We start from the raw sequence: 20643 nt of genomic DNA on the forward strand, positions 1-20643 counted from the left end.
TGGGGCGGGGGGGGGGGGAGTTCCAGCAGGGCGAAGGAGATGCTGGGAGTGGCAGTCCTCCCTCCCTCCCCCTCCCCTTCCCCCCCCCCCTCTTCCGGGAAACTCCCGGCTCTGCCTCTGGAAAGAGCCGCGCGGACTCGCTTTCGTTTTCACTTTCGCTTGGCTTCGCTTCGGAGGAGAGAGAGAGAGAGAGGTGAGACCCCCCCCCCTTCAGACCCCCGCCCCGCTTTGAGAGAGAGAGAGAGAGAGAGAGAGAGAGAAGCCGGGGGAGGGGCGTGCCCCGTGGGAGCCCCTCAAACTGCAGGGAAAGAGGGAGGAAGAACTTTCGGAGATCAGTGGAGTTTGGGAAATGCCGCCCCCCCTCGCCCCCCCCCCGAAGCCTGCCTCCTTCTGGGGGGGGCCCTCATCCCAGGGAGGGGTTGGGTGGCCTTGGCGGGCCCTCCCACTCCCTGGCCCTTCTCATGAGGAGTCTGGGGGGCCGCTTGCCGGGAAGGTTTTTTTTGGGGGGGGGGGTGCATTCCCAGCCCGGCAGGAGGGGCTTGGCTTGGGTGGCCCTCGCGGGGGGGGGGGTCCCTTCCCACTCCAGGACGCATTGATCCAGTGGGAGGCTCGGCGACCATCTACTGGGAGGGCTTGCATTACGCCTTTCCTGCCTGGCAGGAGGGGCTTGGGCCCGGTGGCCCTTGGGGGTCTCTTCCAACTCTGGGGTGCTATGATTATTATACTATTCCCAAGCAGAAACTGGGTGCCCGCCTGTGGGGAGGAGGGTTTTGATGGGGTTGGGTGGGAAGATTTGGGGCCGGGTGACCTTTTGAGAGGGAGGGGTTCTCTGAGCCCCCCCCCCCCCCCCGTGACGCTCCTTCCTTTCCTCCCTTTGGCTTGAATGGTGCCTTTCCTGCCTGGCAGGAGGGGCTTGGCCCGGGTGGCCCTCAGGGGTCCCTTCCCACTCCAGGACACAGTGATCCAATGGGAGGTGCGGTGGCCATCTATTGGGAGGGCTTGAATGGCGCCTTTCCTGCCTGGCTGGAGGGGCTACACCTGGGTGGCCCTCGGGGGTCTCTTCCCACTCCAGGATGCATTGATCCAATGGGAGGCGTGGCACTGGTGGCCATCTGTTAGGAGGGCTTGAATGGCACCTTTCCTGCCTGGCTGGAGGAGATGGGGCTGGGTGGCCCTTGGGGGTCCCTTCTGACTCCAGGACACAGTGATCCAATGGGAGGCGCGGTGGCCATCTGTTGGGAGGGCTTGCATGGTGCCTTTCCTGCCTGGCTGGAGGTGCTACGCCTGGGTGGCCCTCGAGGGTCCCTTCCCACTCCAGGACGCATTGATCCAATTGGAATTGCGGTTGCCATCTGTTGGGAGGACTTGAATGGTGCCTTTCCTGCCTGGCTGGAGGAACTGGGGCCAGGTGGCCTTTGGTGGTGGGTTCTCTGAGCCCCCCCCAGGTGACCCTCCTTCCTTTCCTCCCTTTGGCCTTGTGTCCGGCGGCAGAGCCATGTCGTCCCCGGTGAGGATGCCGAAGCCCACCTGCCTGATCCAGAACCATCGGGGGAGGCTGTCCACCTGCCCGGAGGCCCTGGGGGTCCTGCAGCGCATCCGCCAGCCCGTGGTGGTGGTCTCCATCGTGGGCCTCTACCGGACGGGCAAGTCCTACCTCATGAACCGCCTGGCCGGGAAGAGGACCGGTGAGCAGATCGAGGGGAGGGGAGGGGTCTTGGCATGGCACCCTTGTGGCCCTGGGGTCCCCTTGACAGGGAGGAGGGGGCCCCTCTGGGTCCGGAGGGAAGGCACAGCTTCAGGCCTCGCTCTCCTGGCAGTTGAACCCCCATCTTATCCCTATGGATTGGGTGTAAGTATTTCAATATTTATTTATTTATTATTTACTGTATTCGTATACCGCCTTTCTCGGCCAATCGCCAACTCAAGGCGGTCAAGCAAAATAGCCCTTTGCTTGACCTCGCTGTTGCAATTATGTTGTGACCCGCCTCGAGTCGCAAGGAGAGCCGAGTACGACAACAACAACTCTCATATAAGAAAAATATATGGCCAATTTTCATGACCGAACCAATAAAATAGCATAAGTAGCAGAGGTAGGTGTGTTCCCGTTGGGAGAGAGGAAGGGGGAAAGGGTATGAGTAGCGGATGAGTAAGTGTCGAAATGCACAGAAGAGCAGAGCAGGAATCCACGGAAAAGTTATAAGGTTGAATATAGGAAAGTACAAATATACCGAAACAAATTGCAATTGTAACTGTTATAATTTATCTGCACAACCAAATAAATTTATATATATGTACTAGCTGTACCCGCCACGCGTTGTTGTGGCCAACCTTCCCTCCCTCTGTCTCTCCTTCCTTCCCTCTTTCCTTCCTTTCTTCTTTTTCTTTCCCTATTTCTCTTCTTTCTTCCATCTCTACCTGTTTCTTTCCTCCCTTTCTTTGCTCTTTGGTTACATCCTTCCTTCTCTCCTTCCTTCCTTCCTTCCTTCCTTCCTTCCCTCCCTCCTTCCTTCCTTCCCTCCTTCCTTCCCTCCCTCCTTCCTTCCCTCCTTCCTTCCTCCCTCCCCTCCCTCCTTCTTTCCTTCCTTCCTTCTTTTTTTCCTCCCTCTCTTCCTTTCTTCCTCCTTTCCTTCCTCCCTTCTTTCCTTCCTTCTTTCCTTCCTTCCTTCTCTCCTTCCTTCCCTCCTTCCTTCCTTCCTTTTTTCCTTCCTTCCTTCTTTTTTTCCTCCCTCTCTTCCTTTCTTCCTCCTTTCCTTCCTTCCTTCTTTCCTTCCTTCTTTCCTTCCTTCTTTCCTTCCTTCCTTCTCTCCTTCCTTCTCTCCTTCCTTCCCTCCTTCCTTCCTTCTTTCCTTCCTTCCTTCTTTTTTTCCTCCCTCTCTTCCTTTCTTCCTCCTTTCCTTCCTCCCTTCTTTCCTTCCTTCTTTCCTTCCTTCCTTCCCTCCTTCCTTCCTTCCTTCCTTCTTTTTTTCCTCCCTCTCTTCCTTTCTTCCTCCTTTCCTTCCTTCCTTCTTTCCTTCCTTCTTTCCTTCCTTCCTTCCTTCCCTCCTTCCTTCCTTCCTTCCTTCCTTCTTTTTTTCCTCCCTCTCTTCCTTTCTTCCTCCTTTCCTTCCTCCCTTCTTTCCTTCCTTCTCTCCTTCCTTCCCTCCTTCCTTCCTTCTTTTTTTCCTCCCTCTCTTCCTTTCTTCCTCCTTTCCTTCCTCCCTTCTTTCCTTCCTTCTTTCCTTCCTTCCTTCTCTCCTTCCTTCCCTCCCTCCTTCCTTCCTTCCTTCCTTCCTTCCTTCTTTTTTTCCTCCCTCTCTTCCTTTCTTCCTCCTTTCCTTCCTCCCTTCTTTCCTTCCTTCTTTCCTTCCTTCCTTCTCTCCTTCCTTCCCTCCTTCCTTCCTTCCTTCCTTCCTTCTTTTTTTCCTCCCTCTCTTCCTTTCTTCCTCCCTTCCTTCCTTCCTTCCTTCCTTCTCTCTTTCCTTCATTCCTTCCTTCCTTCCCTCCCTATCTTTCGTTCCTTCTCTCCTTCCGTCTCTTTTTCCTTTCACTTTTTATTTTATTCTCTCCTTCCTTGCTTTCTCTAACTTTCTTTCTTTACTTCTTTCCCTCCCTCCTTCTCTCCTTCCTTCCTTCCTTCCTTCCCTCCTTCCTTCCCTATCTTTCGTTCCTTCTCTCCTTCTGTCTCTTTTTTCCTTTCACTTTTTTAATTTTATTCTCTCCTTCCTTGCTTTCTCTAACTTTCTTTCTTTACTTCTTTCCCTCCCTCCTTCTCTCCTTCCTTCCTTCTCTCCTTCCTTCCTTCCTTCCTTCATTCCTTCCTTCCTCCCCTCCTTCCTTCCCTATCTTTCGTTCCTTCTCTCCTTCCGTCTCTTTTTTCCTTTCACTTTTTTAATTTTATTCTCTCCTTCCTTGCTTTCTCTAACTTTCTTTCTTTACTTCTTTCCCTCCCTCCTTCTCTCCTTCCTTCCTTCTCTCCTTCCTTCCTTCCTTCCTTCCTTCCCTCCTTCCTTCCGTATCTTTCGTTCCTTCTCTCCTTCTGTCTCTTTTTTCCTTTCACTTTTTAAAATTTTATTCTCTCCTTCCTTGCTTTCTCTAACTTTCTTTCTTTACTTCTTTCCCTCCCTCCTTCTCTCCTTCCTTCCTTCTCTCCTTCCTTCCTTCCTTCCTTCCTTCCTTCCCTCCTTCCTTCCCTATCTTTCGTTCCTTCTCTCCTTCTGTCTCTTTTTTCCTTTCACTTTTTTAATTTTATTCTCTCCTTCCTTGCTTTCTCTAACTTTCTTTCTTTACTTCTTTCCCTCCCTCCTTCTCTCCTTCCTTCCTTCTCTCCTTCCTTCCTTCCTTCCTTCCTTCCTCCCCTCCTTCCTTCCCTATCTTTCGTTCCTTCTCTCCTTCTGTCTCTTTTTTCCTTTCACTTTTTTAATTTTATTCTCTCCTTCCTTGCTTTCTCTAACTTTCTTTCTTTACTTCTTTCCCTCCCTCCTTCTCTCCTTCCTTCCTTCTCTCCTTCCTTCCTTCCTTCCTTCATTCCTTCCTTCCTCCCCTCCTTCCTTCCCTATCTTTCGTTCCTTCTCTCCTTCCGTCTCTTTTTTCCTTTCACTTTTTAAATTTTATTCTCTCCTTCCTTGCTTTCTCTAACTTTCTTTCTTTACTTCTTTCCCTCCCTCCTTCTCTCCTTCCTTCCTTCTCTCCTTCCTTCCTTCCTTCCTTCCTTCCTTCCTTCCCTCCTTCCTTCCCTATCTTTCGTTCCTTCTCTCCTTCTGTCTCTTTTTTCCTTTCACTTTTTTAATTTTATTCTCTCCTTCCTTGCTTTCTCTAACTTTCTTTCTTTACTTCTTTCCCTCCCTCCTTCTCTCCTTCCTTCCTTCTCTCCTTCCTTCCTTCCTTCCTTCATTCCTTCCTTCCTCCCCTCCTTCCTTCCCTATCTTTCGTTCCTTCTCTCCTTCCGTCTCTTTTTTCCTTTCACTTTTTTAATTTTATTCTCTCCTTCCTTGCTTTCTCTAACTTTCTTTCTTTACTTCTTTCCCTCCCTCCTTCTCTCCTTCCTTCCTTCTCTCCTTCCTTCCTTCCTTCCTTCCTTCCTTCCTTCCTCCCCTCCTTCCTTCCCTATCTTTCGTTCCTTCTCTCCTTCCGTCTCTTTTTTCCTTTCACTTTTTTAATTTTATTCTCTCCTTCCTTGCTTTCTCTAACTTTCTTTCTTTACTTCTTTCCCTCCCTCCTTCTCTCCTTCCTTCCTTCTCTCCTTCCTTCCTTCCTTCCTTCCTTCCTTCCTTCCCTCCCTCCTTCCTTCCCTATCTTTCGTTCCTTCTCTCCTTCCGTCTCTTTTTTCCTTTCACTTTTTAAATTTTATTCTCTCCTTCCTTGCTTTCTCTAACTTTCTTTCTTTACTTCTTTCCCTCCCTCCTTCTCTCCTTCCTTCCTTCTCTCCTTCCTTCCTTCCTTCCTTCCTCCCCTCCTTCCTTCCCTATCTTTCGTTCCTTCTCTCCTTCTGTCTCTTTTTTCCTTTCACTTTTTTAATTTTATTCTCTTCTTCCTTGCTTTCTCTAACTTTCTTTCTTTACTTCTTTCCCTCCCTCCTTCTCTCCTTCCTTCCTTCTCTCCTTCCTTCCTTCCTTCCTTCATTCCTTCCTTCCTCCCCTCCTTCCTTCCCTATCTTTCGTTCCTTCTCTCCTTCCGTCTCTTTTTTCCTTTCACTTTTTTAATTTTATTCTCTTCTTCCTTGCTTTCTCTAACTTTCTTTCTTTACTTCTTTCCCTCCCTCCTTCTCTCCTTCCTTCCTTCTCTCCTTCCTTCCTTCCTTCCTTCATTCCTTCCTTCCTCCCCTCCTTCCTTCCCTATCTTTCGTTCCTTCTCTCCTTCCGTCTCTTTTTTCCTTTCACTTTTTTAATTTTATTCTCTCCTTCCTTGCTTTCTCTAACTTTCTTTCTTTACTTCTTTCCCTCCCTCCTTCTCTCCTTCCTTCCTTCTCTCCTTCCTTCCTTCCTTCCTTCCTTCCTTCCCTCCTTCCTTCCCTATCTTTCGTTCCTTCTCTCCTTCCGTCTCTTTTTTCCTTTCACTTTTTTAATTTTATTCTCTCCTTCCTTGCTTTCTCTAACTTTCTTTCTTTACTTCTTTCCCTCCCTCCTTCTCTCCTTCCTTCCTTCTCTCCTTCCTTCCTTCCTTCCTTCCTTCCTTCCTTCCTTCCCTCCTTCCTTCCCTATCTTTCGTTCCTTCTCTCCTTCTGTCTCTTTTTTCCTTTCACTTTTTTAATTTTATTCTCTCCTTCCTTGCTTTCTCTAACTTTCTTTCTTTACTTCTTTCCCTCCCTCCTTCTCTCCTTCCTTCCTTCTCTCCTTCCTTCCTTCCTTCCTTCATTCCTTCCTTCCTCCCCTCCTTCCTTCCCTATCTTTTGTTCCTTCTCTCCTTCCGTCTCTTTTTTCCTTTCACTTTTTTAATTTTATTCTCTCCTTCCTTGCTTTCTCTAACTTTCTTTCTTTACTTCTTTCCCTCCCTCCTTCTCTCCTTCCTTCCTTCTCTCCTTCCTTCCTTCCTTCCTTCCTTCCTTCCCTCCTTCCTTCCCTATCTTTCGTTCCTTCTCTCCTTCCGTCTCTTTTTTCCTTTCACTTTTTAAAATTTTATTCTCTCCTTCCTTGCTTTCTCTAACTTTCTTTCTTTACTTCTTTCCCTCCCTCCTTCTCTCCTTCCTTCCTTCTCTCCTTCCTTCCTTCCTTCCTTCATTCCTTCCTTCCTCCCCTCCTTCCTTCCCTATCTTTCGTTCCTTCTCTCCTTCCGTCTCTTTTTTCCTTTCACTTTTTAAATTTTATTCTCTCCTTCCTTGCTTTCTCTAACTTTCTTTCTTTACTTCTTTCCCTCCCTCCTTCTCTCCTTCCTTCCTTCTCTCCTTCCTTCCTTCCTTCCTTCCTTCCTTCCCTCCTTCCTTCCCTATCTTTCGTTCCTTCTCTCCTTCTGTCTCTTTTTTCCTTTCACTTTTTTAATTTTATTCTCTCCTTCCTTGCTTTCTCTAACTTTCTTTCTTTACTTCTTTCCCTCCCTCCTTCTCTCCTTCCTTCCTTCTCTCCTTCCTTCCTTCCTTCCTTCCTTCATTCCTTCCTTCCTCCCCTCCTTCCTTCCCTATCTTTCGTTCCTTCTCTCCTTCCGTCTCTTTTTTCCTTTCACTTTTTTAATTTTATTCTCTCCTTCCTTGCTTTCTCTAACTTTCTTTCTTTACTTCTTTCCCTCCCTCCTTCTCTCCTTCCTTCTCTCCTTCCTTCCTTCCTTCCTTCCTTCCCTCCTTCCTTCCCTATCTTTCGTTCCTTCTCTCCTTCCGTCTCTTTTTTCCTTTCACTTTTTAAAATTTTATTCTCTCCTTCCTTGCTTTCTCTAACTTTCTTTCTTTACTTCTTTCCCTCCCTCCTTCACTCCTTCCTTCCTTCCCCCTTTCCCTCCTTCGTTCCTTCCCTCTTTCCCTCCTTCTCTCGTTGACTCTCCCTTCCATTTAATATTGTTTTAAAGAAGGAAAGAAGGAGGGACAGGAAGGAAGGAAAAAGGAAGGGAAGGAGGGAAAGAAGGAAAAGAAAGAAGGAGGAACAGGAAGGAAGGAAGGAGGGAAAGAAAGGCGGGGGGATGAAGAAAGGAGGGAGGGAAGGAAATGAAGGGGAAGGAAACTATGCTCCTCTTGATGCAGGCCAAAATCCCATTGGCTTTTTTTTGTGGCGGCAAAAAAAGCCAGTGGGATTTTGGCCTCAGGCATCAAGAGGAGCCTAGTGTCTAGATCTAAGGAAGTAATGCTCCCCATGCTCTATTCCGCTTTGGTTAGACCACTTTACCTGGAATATTGTGTCCAGTTCTGGGCACCACCATTCAAGACAGATATTGACTCTAAGCTGGAATGTGTCCAGAGGAGGGTGACTAAAATGATCAAGGGTCTGGAGAACAAGCCCTATGAGGAGCGGCTTAAGGAGCTGGGCATGTTTAGCCTGAGGAAGAGAAGGATGAGAAGAGATATGATGAGAGCCATGTATAAATATGTGAGAGGAAGCCACAGGGAAGAGAGAGCAAGCTTCCTTTCTGCTTCCCTGGAGACTAGGACGCAATGGAGCCATGGCTTCAAACTACAAGAGAGGAGATTCCACCTGAACATGAGGAAGGACTTCCTGACTGTGAGGGCTGTTCAGCAGTGGAACTCTCTGCCCCGGAGTGTGGTGGAGGCTCCTTCTTTGGAAGCTTTTAAATAGGGGCTGGATGGCCATCTGTCAGGGGTGCTTTGAATGCAATATTCCTGCTTCTTGGCAGAATGGGGTTGGACTGGATGATGGCCCAGGAGGTCTCTTCCAACTCTTTGATTCTAGGATTCTATGACTGTGAGAGCCGTTCAGCAGTGGAACTCTCTGCCCCGGAGGGAGTGTGGTGGAGGCTCCTTCTTTGGAAGCTTTGAAGCAGAGGCTGGCTGGCCATCTGTCAGGGGTGCTTTGAATGCAATATTCCTGCTTCTTGGCAGAATGGGGTTGGACTGGATGATGGCCCAGGAGGTCTCTTCCAACTCTTTGATTCTAGGATTCTATGATTCTATGAAGAAAGGGAAAGAGGAGGAAAGGGAGGGAGGGAGGAAGGAAAAGAAGGAAAGGAGGGACAGGAAGGAAGGGAAGGAGGGAAAGAAGGAAATAGAAGGAAGGAAGAAAAGGAAAGAATGGGAGGGAGGGAGGAAAGGGAGGAAAGAAGGGAAGGGAGTGAGGGAGAGAAGGAAGGTCCTTCACTCAAGCACCGTCGACCTTCCTCGCCTCCTCCTCCTCCTCTTCCTCCTCCTCCCCTTCTTCCTTGCCTGGGGGCTCCGCTGCTGCCACTCATCCTCCTCTTCCTCTTCCAACAGGGAAAGGAGAAGGAGGAGGAGGAGGAGGAGACAGCCCCATTGACATAGCAGGGAAAGAGAAGGGACTCCATGCGGCAAGCCTCCATCTCTACTCCACTCTCGCTTGTGTGTGTGTGTGTGTGTGGTTGTGCATGCGCGCCAGGCTTTATTGGCCGGCTGTTTCCTCGCGAGGAGGAGTGGGCGTGGCCATGGGTCTCTTTGTGGGCATGCAGTTTCACCTTTGTGGACATGCACTTTAGAAGTCCTTTCTGCTTCTTGTTTCTGTTGCTTTTTTGATTGAAGGACATACATTGGGTTGTTAGGGGTATCATAGAATCATAGAATCAAAGAGTTGGAAGAGACCTCATGGGCCATCCAGTCCACCCCCATTCTGCCAAGAAGCAGGAATATTGTATTCAAATCACCCCTGGCAGATGGCCATCCAGCCTCTGTTTAAAAGCTTCCAAAGAAGGAGACTCCACCACACTCCGGGGCAGAGAGTTCCACTGCTGAACGGCTCTCACAGTCATAGAATCAAAGTTGGAAGAGACCTCATGGGCCATCCAGTCCACCCCCATTTTGCCAAGAAGCAGGAATATTGCATTCAAATCACCCCTGACAAATGGCCATCTAGCCTCTGCTTAAAAGCTTCCAAAGAAGGAGCCTCCACCACACTCTGGGGCAGAGAGTTCCACTGCTGAACGGCTGTCACAGTCAGGAAGTTCTTCCTCATGTTCAGATGGAATCTCCTCTCTTGTAGTTTGAAGCCGTTGTTCCATGGCGTCCTAGTCTCCAGGGAAGCAGAAAGAAAGCTTGCTCCCTCCTCCCTGTGGCTTCCTCTCACATATTTATACATGGCCCTCATCATATCTCCTCTCATCCTTCTCTTCTTCAGGCTCAACATGCCCAGCTCCTTAAACCGCTCCTCATAGGGCTTGTTCTCCAGACCCTTGATCATTTTAGTCGCCCTCCTCTGGACACATTCCAGCTTGTCAATATCTCTCTTGAATTGTGGTGCCCAGAATCGTGTCCAAATTTGGTGTCAATTGCCCCAGTCGTTTTTGAGTTCTGTTAATCCCACAAACGAACATGACATTTTTAATTATATAGATATGTATATATAATGGAGTGGAACTACTACTTTCTAAGCAAGGACCACACATTTAAACAGGAAATAACACTTTCAAACCAGGAACAGAACATTTTTTTCAAATTTTGTTACATAGTGTAATAATAATAAGCCAGTCAAGGGGGTCCCAGTGGAGATGGGCACACTGGGTGCAGCGCCTGAACACCTTGGCCTGCACTTGAAAACAATTGGCGCTGACAAAATGACCACCTGCCAGCTGCAAAAGGCTACCTTAATTGGATCTGCATGCAAATCGATACACACTGCACAGTCCTAGGCACTTGGGAAGCGTCCGATGTGGGGTCCAATACAAAAGCCAGCAGAGTGACCTTGTTGGCTGTGGACTACTCATGTTGTGCATCAAATAACAAGTGTAATTAGTCACAGTAGTGAAGCCTTGCCCAGTGCAGGGGGTGGGGTGGGGGTCTCCTTCCTCAAGGGCCTTTGCCAGAGAGGAACTGCCTTCTTACCTTGGCTTGCCTGCCCATGACAACCCCTCCAGGAACCCCCTGGCCGCTCCCCATCAGAGCTGAGAGTCTCCCATTGAGCGATCACTCATAGAATCCTAGAATCAAAGAGTGGGAAGAGACCTCCTGGGCCATCATCCAGTCCAACCCCATTCTGCCAAGAAGCAGGAATATTGCATTCAAATCACCCCTGACAGATGGCCACCCAGCCTCTGCTTCAAAGCTTCCAAAGAAGGAGCCTCCACCACACTCCCTCCGGGGCAGAGAGTTCCACTGCTGAACGGCTCTCACAGTCAGGAAGTTCTTCCTCATGTTCAGGTGGAAACACACACTCACACAGCTCCCTCTTCATGCAGGCTTCTCCCTGGGTTCCACGGTGCAAGCCAACACCAAGGGCATCTGGATGTGGTGCGTCCCGTATCCTGACCGGAAGGACCAGACTCTGGTGCTGCTGGACACGGAGGGCCTGGGCGACGCGGAGAAGGTGGCCGTGAGGGGGGGGGGTGAGAATTGGGGGGCTTCAGGGGGGCCACTTTGAATCCTTTCGGAAATCCCAGGCCACCAAGGTCTGGCTCCCTGTGAGGAGGGGGTCCTCAGGTGGTTCCCAGCCCCTTCAGTGGAGTTTATTTATTTATTTATTTGTTTACAGCTTTTCTCTTCCGCCCTTCTCCTCACCCCATAGCAGGGGACTCAGCGCGGATTACAATGTACACATATACGGCAAACATTCAATGCCAATTTTTGACATACAAACATTTACATACATACACAGAGGTTATTTAACTTTTTTCTGGTCGCCAGGGGAGCTGTCGCTTTCATCGTCCATCAGCAACACTGATGAAGTATTTCCGCATTCCCCGCATGCTTCCCCACTGGAATGCTTTGCTGGAGTCTTCTTTATGGCCTCATAAATTAGTTAATTTAACCTCCCCACACTTTAAGGTGGGACCTAATTTTCCTACTTGACAGATGCAACTGTCTTTCGGGTTGCAAAGGTCGACAACAGGCTACACACAATTTATTTATTATTTATTTAATAGTTTTGTATCCCGGCCTTCTCACCTCTCTTGAGGGACTCAGACCGGTTTCCAACCATAATATCACATACAGTCAATAAAACATCATAATTCATATTACAGTAAAACATTAAAACAGCCATTACAATCAATAACTATAATGGTCAGTTGTCACACTAAAATTGTTGCTCCTCATCCTCCATCCATATCTCAGGGTGTTGGCTCACTCGTCGAATGCCTGTCTCCATAACCAAGTCTTCACCTGCTTCCTAAATGTCAGGATAGAAGGGGTGGTTCTGATCTCCGGTGGGAGAGAGTTCCAGAGTTGAGGGGCCACCACCGAGAAGGCCCTGTCCCTCGTCCCCACCAGATGCGCTTGTGAGGCCGGTGGGACCGAGAGCAGGGCCCCTCCAGACGATCTTAGTAATCTTGATGGTTCGTAGGGGAGAATACGTTCGGAGAGGTAAACTGGGCCGGAGTCGTTTAGGGCTTTATAGGTTAACACCAGCACTTTGAATTGTGCTCGGAAGCGAATTGGCAGCCAGTGGAGCTGGTGTACCAGTGGAGTGGTGTGCTCCCTGGACCCAGCACCCGTTAGTAGTCTGGCTGCCGAGCGTTGGACTAGCTGCAGCTTCCGGGCAGTCTTCAGGGGCAACCCCACGTAGAGAGCGTTGCAGTAGTCTAAACGGGATGTAACCAAAGCGTGGACCACCGTGGCCAAGTCAGACTTCCCAAGGTACACACAATCGATTGGAAACCCACTCCAACCCGGGCTGACTTCGAACTCATGACCTTTTGGTCAGAGTGATCTTCATGCAGCTGACACTCAGCCACAATCCCGGTGCATCCATGCTGGCAGGCTGCTTGCAGGAAATACTTTGCTCTTGATTTAGAGAAGGGCGGTGTTTGGGTTTCAGCTCCCAGGATCCCTGAGCATTGAACAAGCTGGTGAGGGCTTCTGGGCCTGATGTGGAGGGTTGTAAAGAAGGGCCTCTGCTCTGTTCCAGCCCAGCCTGGACATGGCCAGGCTTCTTTTGTTACGCAATGAAGAGGGGGAGGGGGGGGAGCCTTGCAACCTCAAGGGCCAGCAATGCCTCGGCTACACCTTGCCCAGCTGCCACCCCTTTATACCTGCCTGCCTCCCTCTCTCCTCTCAGGGCGACACGCAGAATGACACCTGGATCTTTGCCCTGGCCGTCCTCCTCAGCAGCACCCTGGTCTACAACAGCATGGGCACCATCGACCAGAATGCCATGGACCAGCTCCAGTATCCTTCCTTCTGCCCCTCCTTCCGTGGGGCAGACCCCCACCCACCCCAACACGGTACTGGCCCTGGCCACTCCAGTGGGACATGCCTTAGCCCATCCTTGGACAAAGGGAGGCTGAGGGCCACAAGCCCAGCAACAACCACATCTGTTCAACACCCGTAGCACAAAGTGAGCAAATATTGGTAGAAGGTTGTTCTCTGATGGAGAATTGGCCATCACTGGGCAGACCAGACTCAAAGAGCACCCAAGGGAATGGGCACATATGCATATAGGTGGCACCTAGAAAAAGGTACTGGGAACATATGTGCATAGATCCCAAACTTCCAGTGTCAGGATGCGTCCGTTCCAGCTACAGTCAACAAGCTGACCGTCCACTCCATGACAGTTTGGGGAGTGAAAGACTGGCCCCTGATAAGGGCCACCTGGACCAGGAGGGAGAAACCTGGGAGATCTTGCATACTCTGTGAGAATGGAATGTAACCATTAGGATAGACAACAAGGGGGCAGGGGTGGGGTCATGGGTAAACTGAAGGAAATACTACAGGATTGGCGGGAATGAGTTAGACCTAGCTTTCACTTGGCCTTGGCAAGAAGGTATCATCCAAGGAACTCTCCTTGTGAGCGTTCTTTTATTCTAGAATCTGCCAGGAGTTCACATCCAATGACTGGGAGGAAAGGGAGAAATTCAGATTTTGACCCCCACCCACCCATCCCACCCCCGGGCTGTCCACGCGTTCCTTGTTCTGACATGGCCGGAGGGCCCTTGAGGAGGAAGGGGTGGTGGGGTCAGCAGTGCCCTTGATTCCTGAACTGGGGCCCCTCCAGCTACGTGACGGAGCTGACGGAGCGCATCAAAGCCAAGGCCTCTCCCGGGGGCGGCGCAGGCGGGAGCCTGGAGGACTCCTCCGAATACTTGCGCTTCTTCCCCAGCTTCGCCTGGACCTTAAGGGACTTCACGCTGCAGCTGGAACTGAACGGGAAGCCCATCACCGAGGACGAGTACCTGGAGAACGCCCTGAAGTTGAAGAAAGGTAGAGGCGTGTTACCAGCATTTCCTCCTTTTTCCGTTTCAACTCCCTCTGTGGCCTTCATCTTCAGAGGATCGGGTGGTAGTCGAGCAAGTGCAGTATATCTACCTGTGGAGTGTCCAGGGTGGGAGGAAAGAACACAGGAGTAAAAGGTCCCAATCAGGGCCGTAGCCAGAAAAAAATTTCGGGAGGGGTTGAAATTTCGGGGGGGGGGGGTTGAAAATTTCACGGGGGGGGGGGGGGGTTGAAACCTGCCTCCTAGCTCACGCTGAAGCAAAGAGCACAGCAGGGGGCAGAGCAGCCTTCCATAGCCTGCAACTCTGCCCTTGTCAACCACCTCCACCAAGTCTGGCCTCCTTAATGAGAGCATTCCCCAACTTGGTTGCTTCACTACTGTTCTGTCGCGCGCTGGGCCTGTAAATAATTGTCTTTAGAACAGGATGTGCAACCTTTGCCCAGTGGGAAGCCAGGGGGCCTCAAGAGAAGTTTCCACCACAAACAGTCTTTAGATGGCTTGAGAAGTACAACAAAGTCTTTTATTAATGAACAATCAAACAGAAACGTCTCTTGTCTTCAGTAAAGTTAAGCAAATGATTCCAAGCTTTTAGGCAACGGGTGAATTCCTAATCTTGCCCACGAAGGACAGGCAACTGTCTTCAACAACTTCTTCTTTAAAGGAAAATCCCCTTTTTAACTTCTCCCAGGCTGACTGTAATCTAACCCTTACTGATGTGGGCTCCACTACCAGGTCGAACTGCGCCGAGTGGACCTACCAGCAAGGCAGTAGATGTTCTCCAGCTGAAGTTCTTTGGTCTTTAGGGCTGTTTTCCTGGAAATTCTTTGGAGACTCTTAAGACCTTTCTCCCCCGGAAGGTCTTAAGGGTTGAAGCTTTTGTACAGGGGAAGCTTGGCCACATCCTATACATAAGCTTACCTTGCTGAGACTAACTAAAAATGGCTCCCTTCCCTTCCCAATTGCCCTGAGCAAGGGGCGGGACCAAAACTTAACAATGATGGACAGGGGACTTGCCCTATGACTGCAACCAAAGGAAGCCACCTATCTGCAGAGTCCCTGAAACCTAGGACTGCAAGCAAACATTTAATACAAAGCAAATAAAGTTGGAGCTCCTGGTACAGCTGTACCAGAACAACTACTTCGGCTATTGCTGCAAGTAAGGACAGTGTGAATAAATTGCTAATATTTGCTTGAGATAGTGCTTGCAGTTCTGGAGGGACTCTTGATTTTTTGCATCTCATAGACTTAGCACGGGAATTTGGTTAACCAGTTAAAATTCATGAATAAACAAGGTTTTTTTTAAAAAAATCTGAAACATTTCGGGGGGGGGGTTTGAACCCCTAAACCCCCCCCCCCCTCGCTATGGGCCTGGGTCCCATTACTTACTTAGGCTATCCCTCATTGTCCAAGTAGGATAGTCTTCCATGATCAATGTACTGGGGGTGGGTACATAGGTGACTGTGGGTCCCATTAGCAAGCTTGATTTGTGTGTTTTGAGTAGGATCCACCCATTAGCATGTGCATAACCATGGGGATAGTCCTTAAGAAGTCTACTGGCTTAATGCCTAAATCTGCTTCCCAAGTTCACTCTTTGGGCGACAGTGAACTTGCAATGGTGAAATCTTGCAGTCGGCACCCCTTGACTAAATCTGCCTCCTCGGCCGACTCAACCCCTCTCTTTTCTGCTGCTTCCCAACTGACCTTTTTGGCCTCGGGACACAGGAAGGGGGTCCTTGAGGGTCCAGTGGAGGCCACCTCTCTCTGTCTCCTCCTTCCTGCGCAGGGGACACCCCCGACGTCCGGCTGTTCAACCTGCCCCGCAAGTGCATCCGCTTCTTCTTCCCCACCCGGAAGTGCTTCATCTTTGACCGCCCCACCAGTCGGAAGAACCTGCACCGCCTGGAGCAGATGGAGGAGAGCGAGTTGGAGCCTGACTTTGTGGAGCAGGCCAACCAGTTCTACAACTACATCTTCTGGACCTCCAAGGAGAAGACCCTCCCGGGGGGACATGTGGTCACTGGGCACCGTGAGTCCCTCCCTCCTGCCCTCCCACCTTCCTTTGAGTGATGCAGGGCTATCTCTGGCCTCCCCTTTGTCCCTCTGGGGAGGCCATCCTCCTCTGTCTTGGGCACCAGGTCCAACTGGTGGAGCTAGGGATCCCTACCTCCTCCCTCGGGCTGCAGAGGACAGAGCCCTGCCTCAACGCTGCAATGGGCACCATCACCTGATGCCTGCCTTGTGTCACCGCCTTCCTCCTCGCAGTGCTGGCCAAGTTGGTGGAGACCTACGTGGAGACCATCAGCAGCGGGAAGGTGCCCTGCATGGAGAGCGCGGTGCTGGCCTTGGCGGAGATGGAGAACGCGGCCGCTGTGGAGGAGGCTGTGGCCTGCTATGGGAAGCTAATGGGGCAGAGGCTGAGCCTGCCCACGGAGAGCGTCCCAGAGCTGCTGGGAATCCATGCCAAGTGTGAGAAGGAGGCCCTCCAGGTGTTCATGGCGCGTGCCTTCAAGGATGACGAGCAACGCTTCCAGATCAAATTCATGGTAGGTTCCCCCACGAGACGAGGCCTTTGGTAAAGCCTGACAGTGGGGGGGGGGGGGGGTCGGGTCTCTCACTGGAAGGGAAGGGAGCCCTAGCACAGAAGGGTCACCAGTCTCACTGGCCGCACTCCCAGCCCCACAGGACTGGTGTTTTCATTGGAGTTTTAAAAAGGAAAAAAAGCAGTAAAATAAAGCAGCAGCAAAATGTTGCGGTTTAGCAGAGCAGAAGCTTCCAGACACAGCAGCAACAGAGCAAATGAGCTCTAGCAATTCAAGGAGCAAAGGCAGGCTTTCAAAGTTACAAAAGTCCCTCTTATGAGGCAGAACTAAATATGAAAAAATTCAGGGTCTTGCTCTCTGTCTCGAACTGTGTGGAGACATCTTGCATGCTCTCCTCTCTGGAGAAGAGTAAGAAGACTGGGTGTGGATTTCCATGCAGCCAGAGACTTAGGAAAGGAGGCATGTCCCTGAGAGTTGTCCGTCGTGTCCTTTCTCTGTATCTCCTTTCCTGCCAGAAAACCCTGGATGACCGGAAGGAGGAATACTGCCGAAGGAATGAGCAAGAGTCCATTAAACGCTGCCAGGCTCTGCTGGCCACTCTCTGTGTGGAGCTGGAGGAGAAGGTGCACAGCGGAGTCTACTCCCGGCCCAACGGACACCAGCAGTTTGTGGACGACCTGAAGGCCGTTGAGGAAAGATACCGCCGGGAGCCTAAGAAGGGGGTGATGGTAAGGAAGGGAGAGAGGGGTGGAGGGGGAGGGGTGGGCCATGGAAGGAAGTCATGCTGGGCCACCCTGGCAATTCACACAGGTTTGCAGCTTGGGAGTGACCCTGGACTCATTGCTGAGCCTAGAACCCCAGGTATTAGCGGTGGCTAGGCGAGCTTTTGCACAATTAAAACTCATGTGCCAGTTGCACCCATACCTTTGGAAGTCAGACTTGGCCACAGTCTTGGCTCCCATTACATCCCAAATAGATTACTGCAATGCACTCTATGTGGGGTTGCCTTTGAAGACTGTTCAGAAGCTCCAACTAGTCCAATGGATTGCTACTGGGTTGCTCACCGGAGTGGCTACCGAGAGCATACAACCCCTCTGCTATGCCAGCTCCACTCGTTGCCAGCCTGCTACCGAGCACAATTCAATGTGCTTGCTTTAGCCTATAAAGCCCTGAGCAGTTCTGGCCCAGCTGACCTGTCCGAACGTATCTTCTGCTATGAACCATCACAAAGTCTCAGATTGTTGGGAGAGGCCCTGCTCTCAGTCCCACCATCCTCGCAAACGCGACTGGTGGAGACGAGAGACAGGGCCTTCTCCGCGGTGGCCCCTCGCCTGTCGAACTCTCTTCTCGGTGACATTGGCCCCTTCCCTCTTGTCTTGTAGAATGAAACTCAAACCTGGCTCTGGGACCAAGCGTTTGAACTGTAGAGGCAGCGATTTAGAATGAGACTCGGTTTGTGTGAACAACCATGGACTGACCTGGGCTATGATTTCAAACCTGTGTGATTTAAACAGCGTTTTTAGTTATTTTAAAGCATTAGCAAATTGTTTTAATTGCTTTTATCGTTTATTACTGTTGTTGGCATTGAACGAATGCCTGTTGTGAAGCTGCCCTGTGTCCCCCTCCCTCCCTCCAGGGGTGAGAAGGACGAGAGACAAATATGCAAAATAAATAAATAAATTTTGGGCCAGTTCCGTAAAGTCACGTTGGCAGGCATAAAAATAAGTGAATATGCAAAGAAAGCACACTCCAAACCAAAAACTTCTTAGAACCTGTAACACACATGTGAGTGGCAACTTGTAGGTCTCATCAGAGGAACTGTCATGTCAGTGTCCATGTTTGCGGGCCAGAATTGGTCACATGGCACTGATGTTGCAGATTCCCAAGTGTGTGGATGGCCTTCCAAATTCTGAAGCTGAGGGAAGTGTCCTTATGTGGGTAGCCCAAGGGTGGGGGGTGGGTGCCCCTATGAGCCCCTCAGCCATATCCTGAGGACACCAGAATCCCTCCACTGGTGCTGGGAGAGAGGTCCTTGGGGCAGACCCTTTGGCAGCGTCCAGTCCGGGCCCTTCCTGGTGACCCTCCTGAGCTCTGCTTCCTCCATCCAGGCAGAGGAAGCCCTGAAGCAGTTCCTGGAGGGCAAGGAGGCCGTCGGCAGAGCCATTCTCCAAAGCGACACGGCCCTCACCGAGAAGGAGAAGCAAATGGAAGGTGAGCCTCCTCCCCATCCGGAGAAAGGAGTGGGGAGCAGAGCCCCTGCTTTCTGCTCTGGCCACAAGGCTCATCCAGTCCCTCTGAGAGGAAAGGCAGAAGCGAGATGGACGGTCATGGGTCAGGTTTCCGTGCCGGACACTAGAGCCTCAGGAGAGTCACCGTTGAGCTTCTGCCCTTTCCAGGAAAGCCTCCCAGTTCTGAACACACCCCAAATCCATCTCCACCAAGTCCCGACGGAGAGTGTGGAACAGTTCCATACTTAAATGTCACCGAGCATCTGCTCTTAAATGCTACCAAGTGACCACTGTGTGGGGGGTAGAGTGGGGGTCTTCGGAGATTGACTATCCTTTCCTTTCCTCCTTTCTCCCTCTTTGCTGGACAGAGGCCCGGGCGCAAGTGGAGGCAGCCCAGAGGGAGCAGGAGATCCAGCGGCAGAGGCAGACTGAGCTGGAGCAGAAGATGCAAGACCGGGAGCGGAGCTACGAGGAGAACGTCCAGCAGCTGATGGCCAAGATGGAGCAGGATCGGGAGCAGCTCCTGGAGGAGCAGAAGAAGATGATGGACAGCCGGCTGGCGGTAAGCCACCCTGGGGTCCCAGGGATACCCCCCCCCCCCCGTTGTCCCACTATAGGAGCCCCTTTGGTCTGTGAAACAGGCCTTTGGACAGAAATGGTCCCCACTCTTCATTGGTCCGCCTCTCTCTCTGTTGCAGGAGCAAGAGGCGCTGCTGAACGAGGGCTTCCAGAAGGAGGCCCGGCAGATGAGGGAGGAGGTCCAGCGCCTGAGGGAGGAGAGCGACAGGGTCAAGAAGCCCTCCTTTCTAGAAAGAGCCCTGGGGGGGCTGGTGACATTCGGCACCCTCATTTTGCCAGGGATTGCTGGCAAGGCAGTTGGGGTCGTCACAAACCTGTTCAGGCGCTTGTGATCAGGGCCTCCCAGCACCGCCCCTCCCCTCGAGGCCTCTTCCGCTGCTGCCTTTGGCCCGCTCTGGCCTGTCCATGTTCCTCTTTGGACCCAATGCGCTACTAGTTAGAGAAGGATGTTGTGCTTCCCTCAAAGGGCCTTGACACACCTTTCGCAAGTGCACTCACTCAGCCACGCTTCCTTGGGGGATGCACCTGGGAATGGCGCTCCATGAGCAAGGCCCATTACCTCTGTCCATTGTGAAGTTGGACTTGTGTGTGTGTGTGTGTGTGTGTGTGTATAATGCTGGCCCTATGGGCCCGAAGGAAGCGGCTGCAGGAGGCAACCTTGCCACCGCTTCATGCATTGCCAGGTGGGTCAACACTCGAGTGGTGGGAGCTGAGATCACTCTCCCACAGGATGTATAGACAGACAGACAGAGATTGATAGGTATGTGCTTAGGTAGATAGGCACATGCGTACACTTGTGAATGGTCTGCTATGCAGTGGTCTTTGATTGTACCCAGAACTCCTCATGTATTTGGTGCAGATTCTGCTCTTTTGTTGTGTTTGATGTTGCTTTTCTGATCACGAGCTGCTCTTTCTTCTCTCGATCCTTCGTGCCTCTCTTATCCATTATTTGAACATATTCTACAGTATTCATGCAGATAGGTGCTTATCAATGCAGTATTCATATTATATTGGTGCTTGCACGTTTATTTCTGAGCCCTGACTAACAGTGAGTGATAGGGGGAGGCCTACCTGTCCATCTCTTCACCTGCCCGCCTATCTGTTAATCTCTGCCTGTCTGAGGGCGGCTTTTAAGCCCTGGTTTGGAGTTCTGCTTGTTTTGACCACACGCTGTGTGCTTACCTTGGACCAGACATGATTCTTTGCTAAATAAAAGTATCTGTTGCTGCCTTTCACAAGAACTGGCTTTAGAAATTTTTATTGGGTCAGTATTGTTAATGGCGTCTCCGCACAGCAAGGCAAGGAAATACATCAATCACAGTCTCCTTTAGGCTATCAGCTAATTTATTATACAACTATTTACATTAGAAGCTAAGCAGATCGTAAAACTTGCTTCGTCCTCCATCGGCAGCTACATTGTGAACAAGAACATGTTATCAGCACTAGTCCACACCTCCTGCATTCCAGAGTGACGTATGACGTAGGACGCGCTATGCTGCGTCCATTGCTCCCTGTACTAAGATTTATGACCTCTCGAGGAATGCTGATTCTCTTCATGGTACAATTAACCCT

At 50.7% G+C, this 20643-nt stretch overlaps 1 protein-coding gene across 2 annotated transcripts; it reads left to right on the forward strand.

Annotated features, from left to right (window-relative positions):
* Positions 1–20312, forward strand: LOC132766208 (guanylate-binding protein 1-like). 2 transcript variants are annotated; one of them, XM_067462073.1, is made up of 11 exons: positions 138–193; positions 1492–1685; positions 10753–10880; positions 12570–12679; positions 13506–13711; positions 15508–15750; positions 15987–16267; positions 16780–16992; positions 18373–18475; positions 18861–19054; positions 19191–20312. In XM_067462073.1, the coding sequence occupies exons 2-11, from the start codon at positions 1496–1498 to the stop codon at positions 19401–19403; spliced, it is 1881 nt and encodes a 626-aa protein (XP_067318174.1). In that variant the 5' UTR covers positions 138–193; positions 1492–1495; the 3' UTR covers positions 19404–20312. The 2 variants fall into 2 exon arrangements, with proteins under 2 accessions (XP_067318175.1, XP_067318174.1); XM_067462074.1 differs by lacking the exon at positions 1492–1685 and having other exon boundaries at positions 1–193.
* The last annotated feature ends 331 nt before the right edge of the window (positions 20313–20643 follow it).

Source organism: Anolis sagrei, chromosome Y (genome assembly GCF_037176765.1).
Source record: "Anolis sagrei isolate rAnoSag1 chromosome Y, rAnoSag1.mat, whole genome shotgun sequence".
Classification (NCBI taxonomy): Eukaryota; Metazoa; Chordata; class Lepidosauria; order Squamata; family Dactyloidae; genus Anolis; species Anolis sagrei.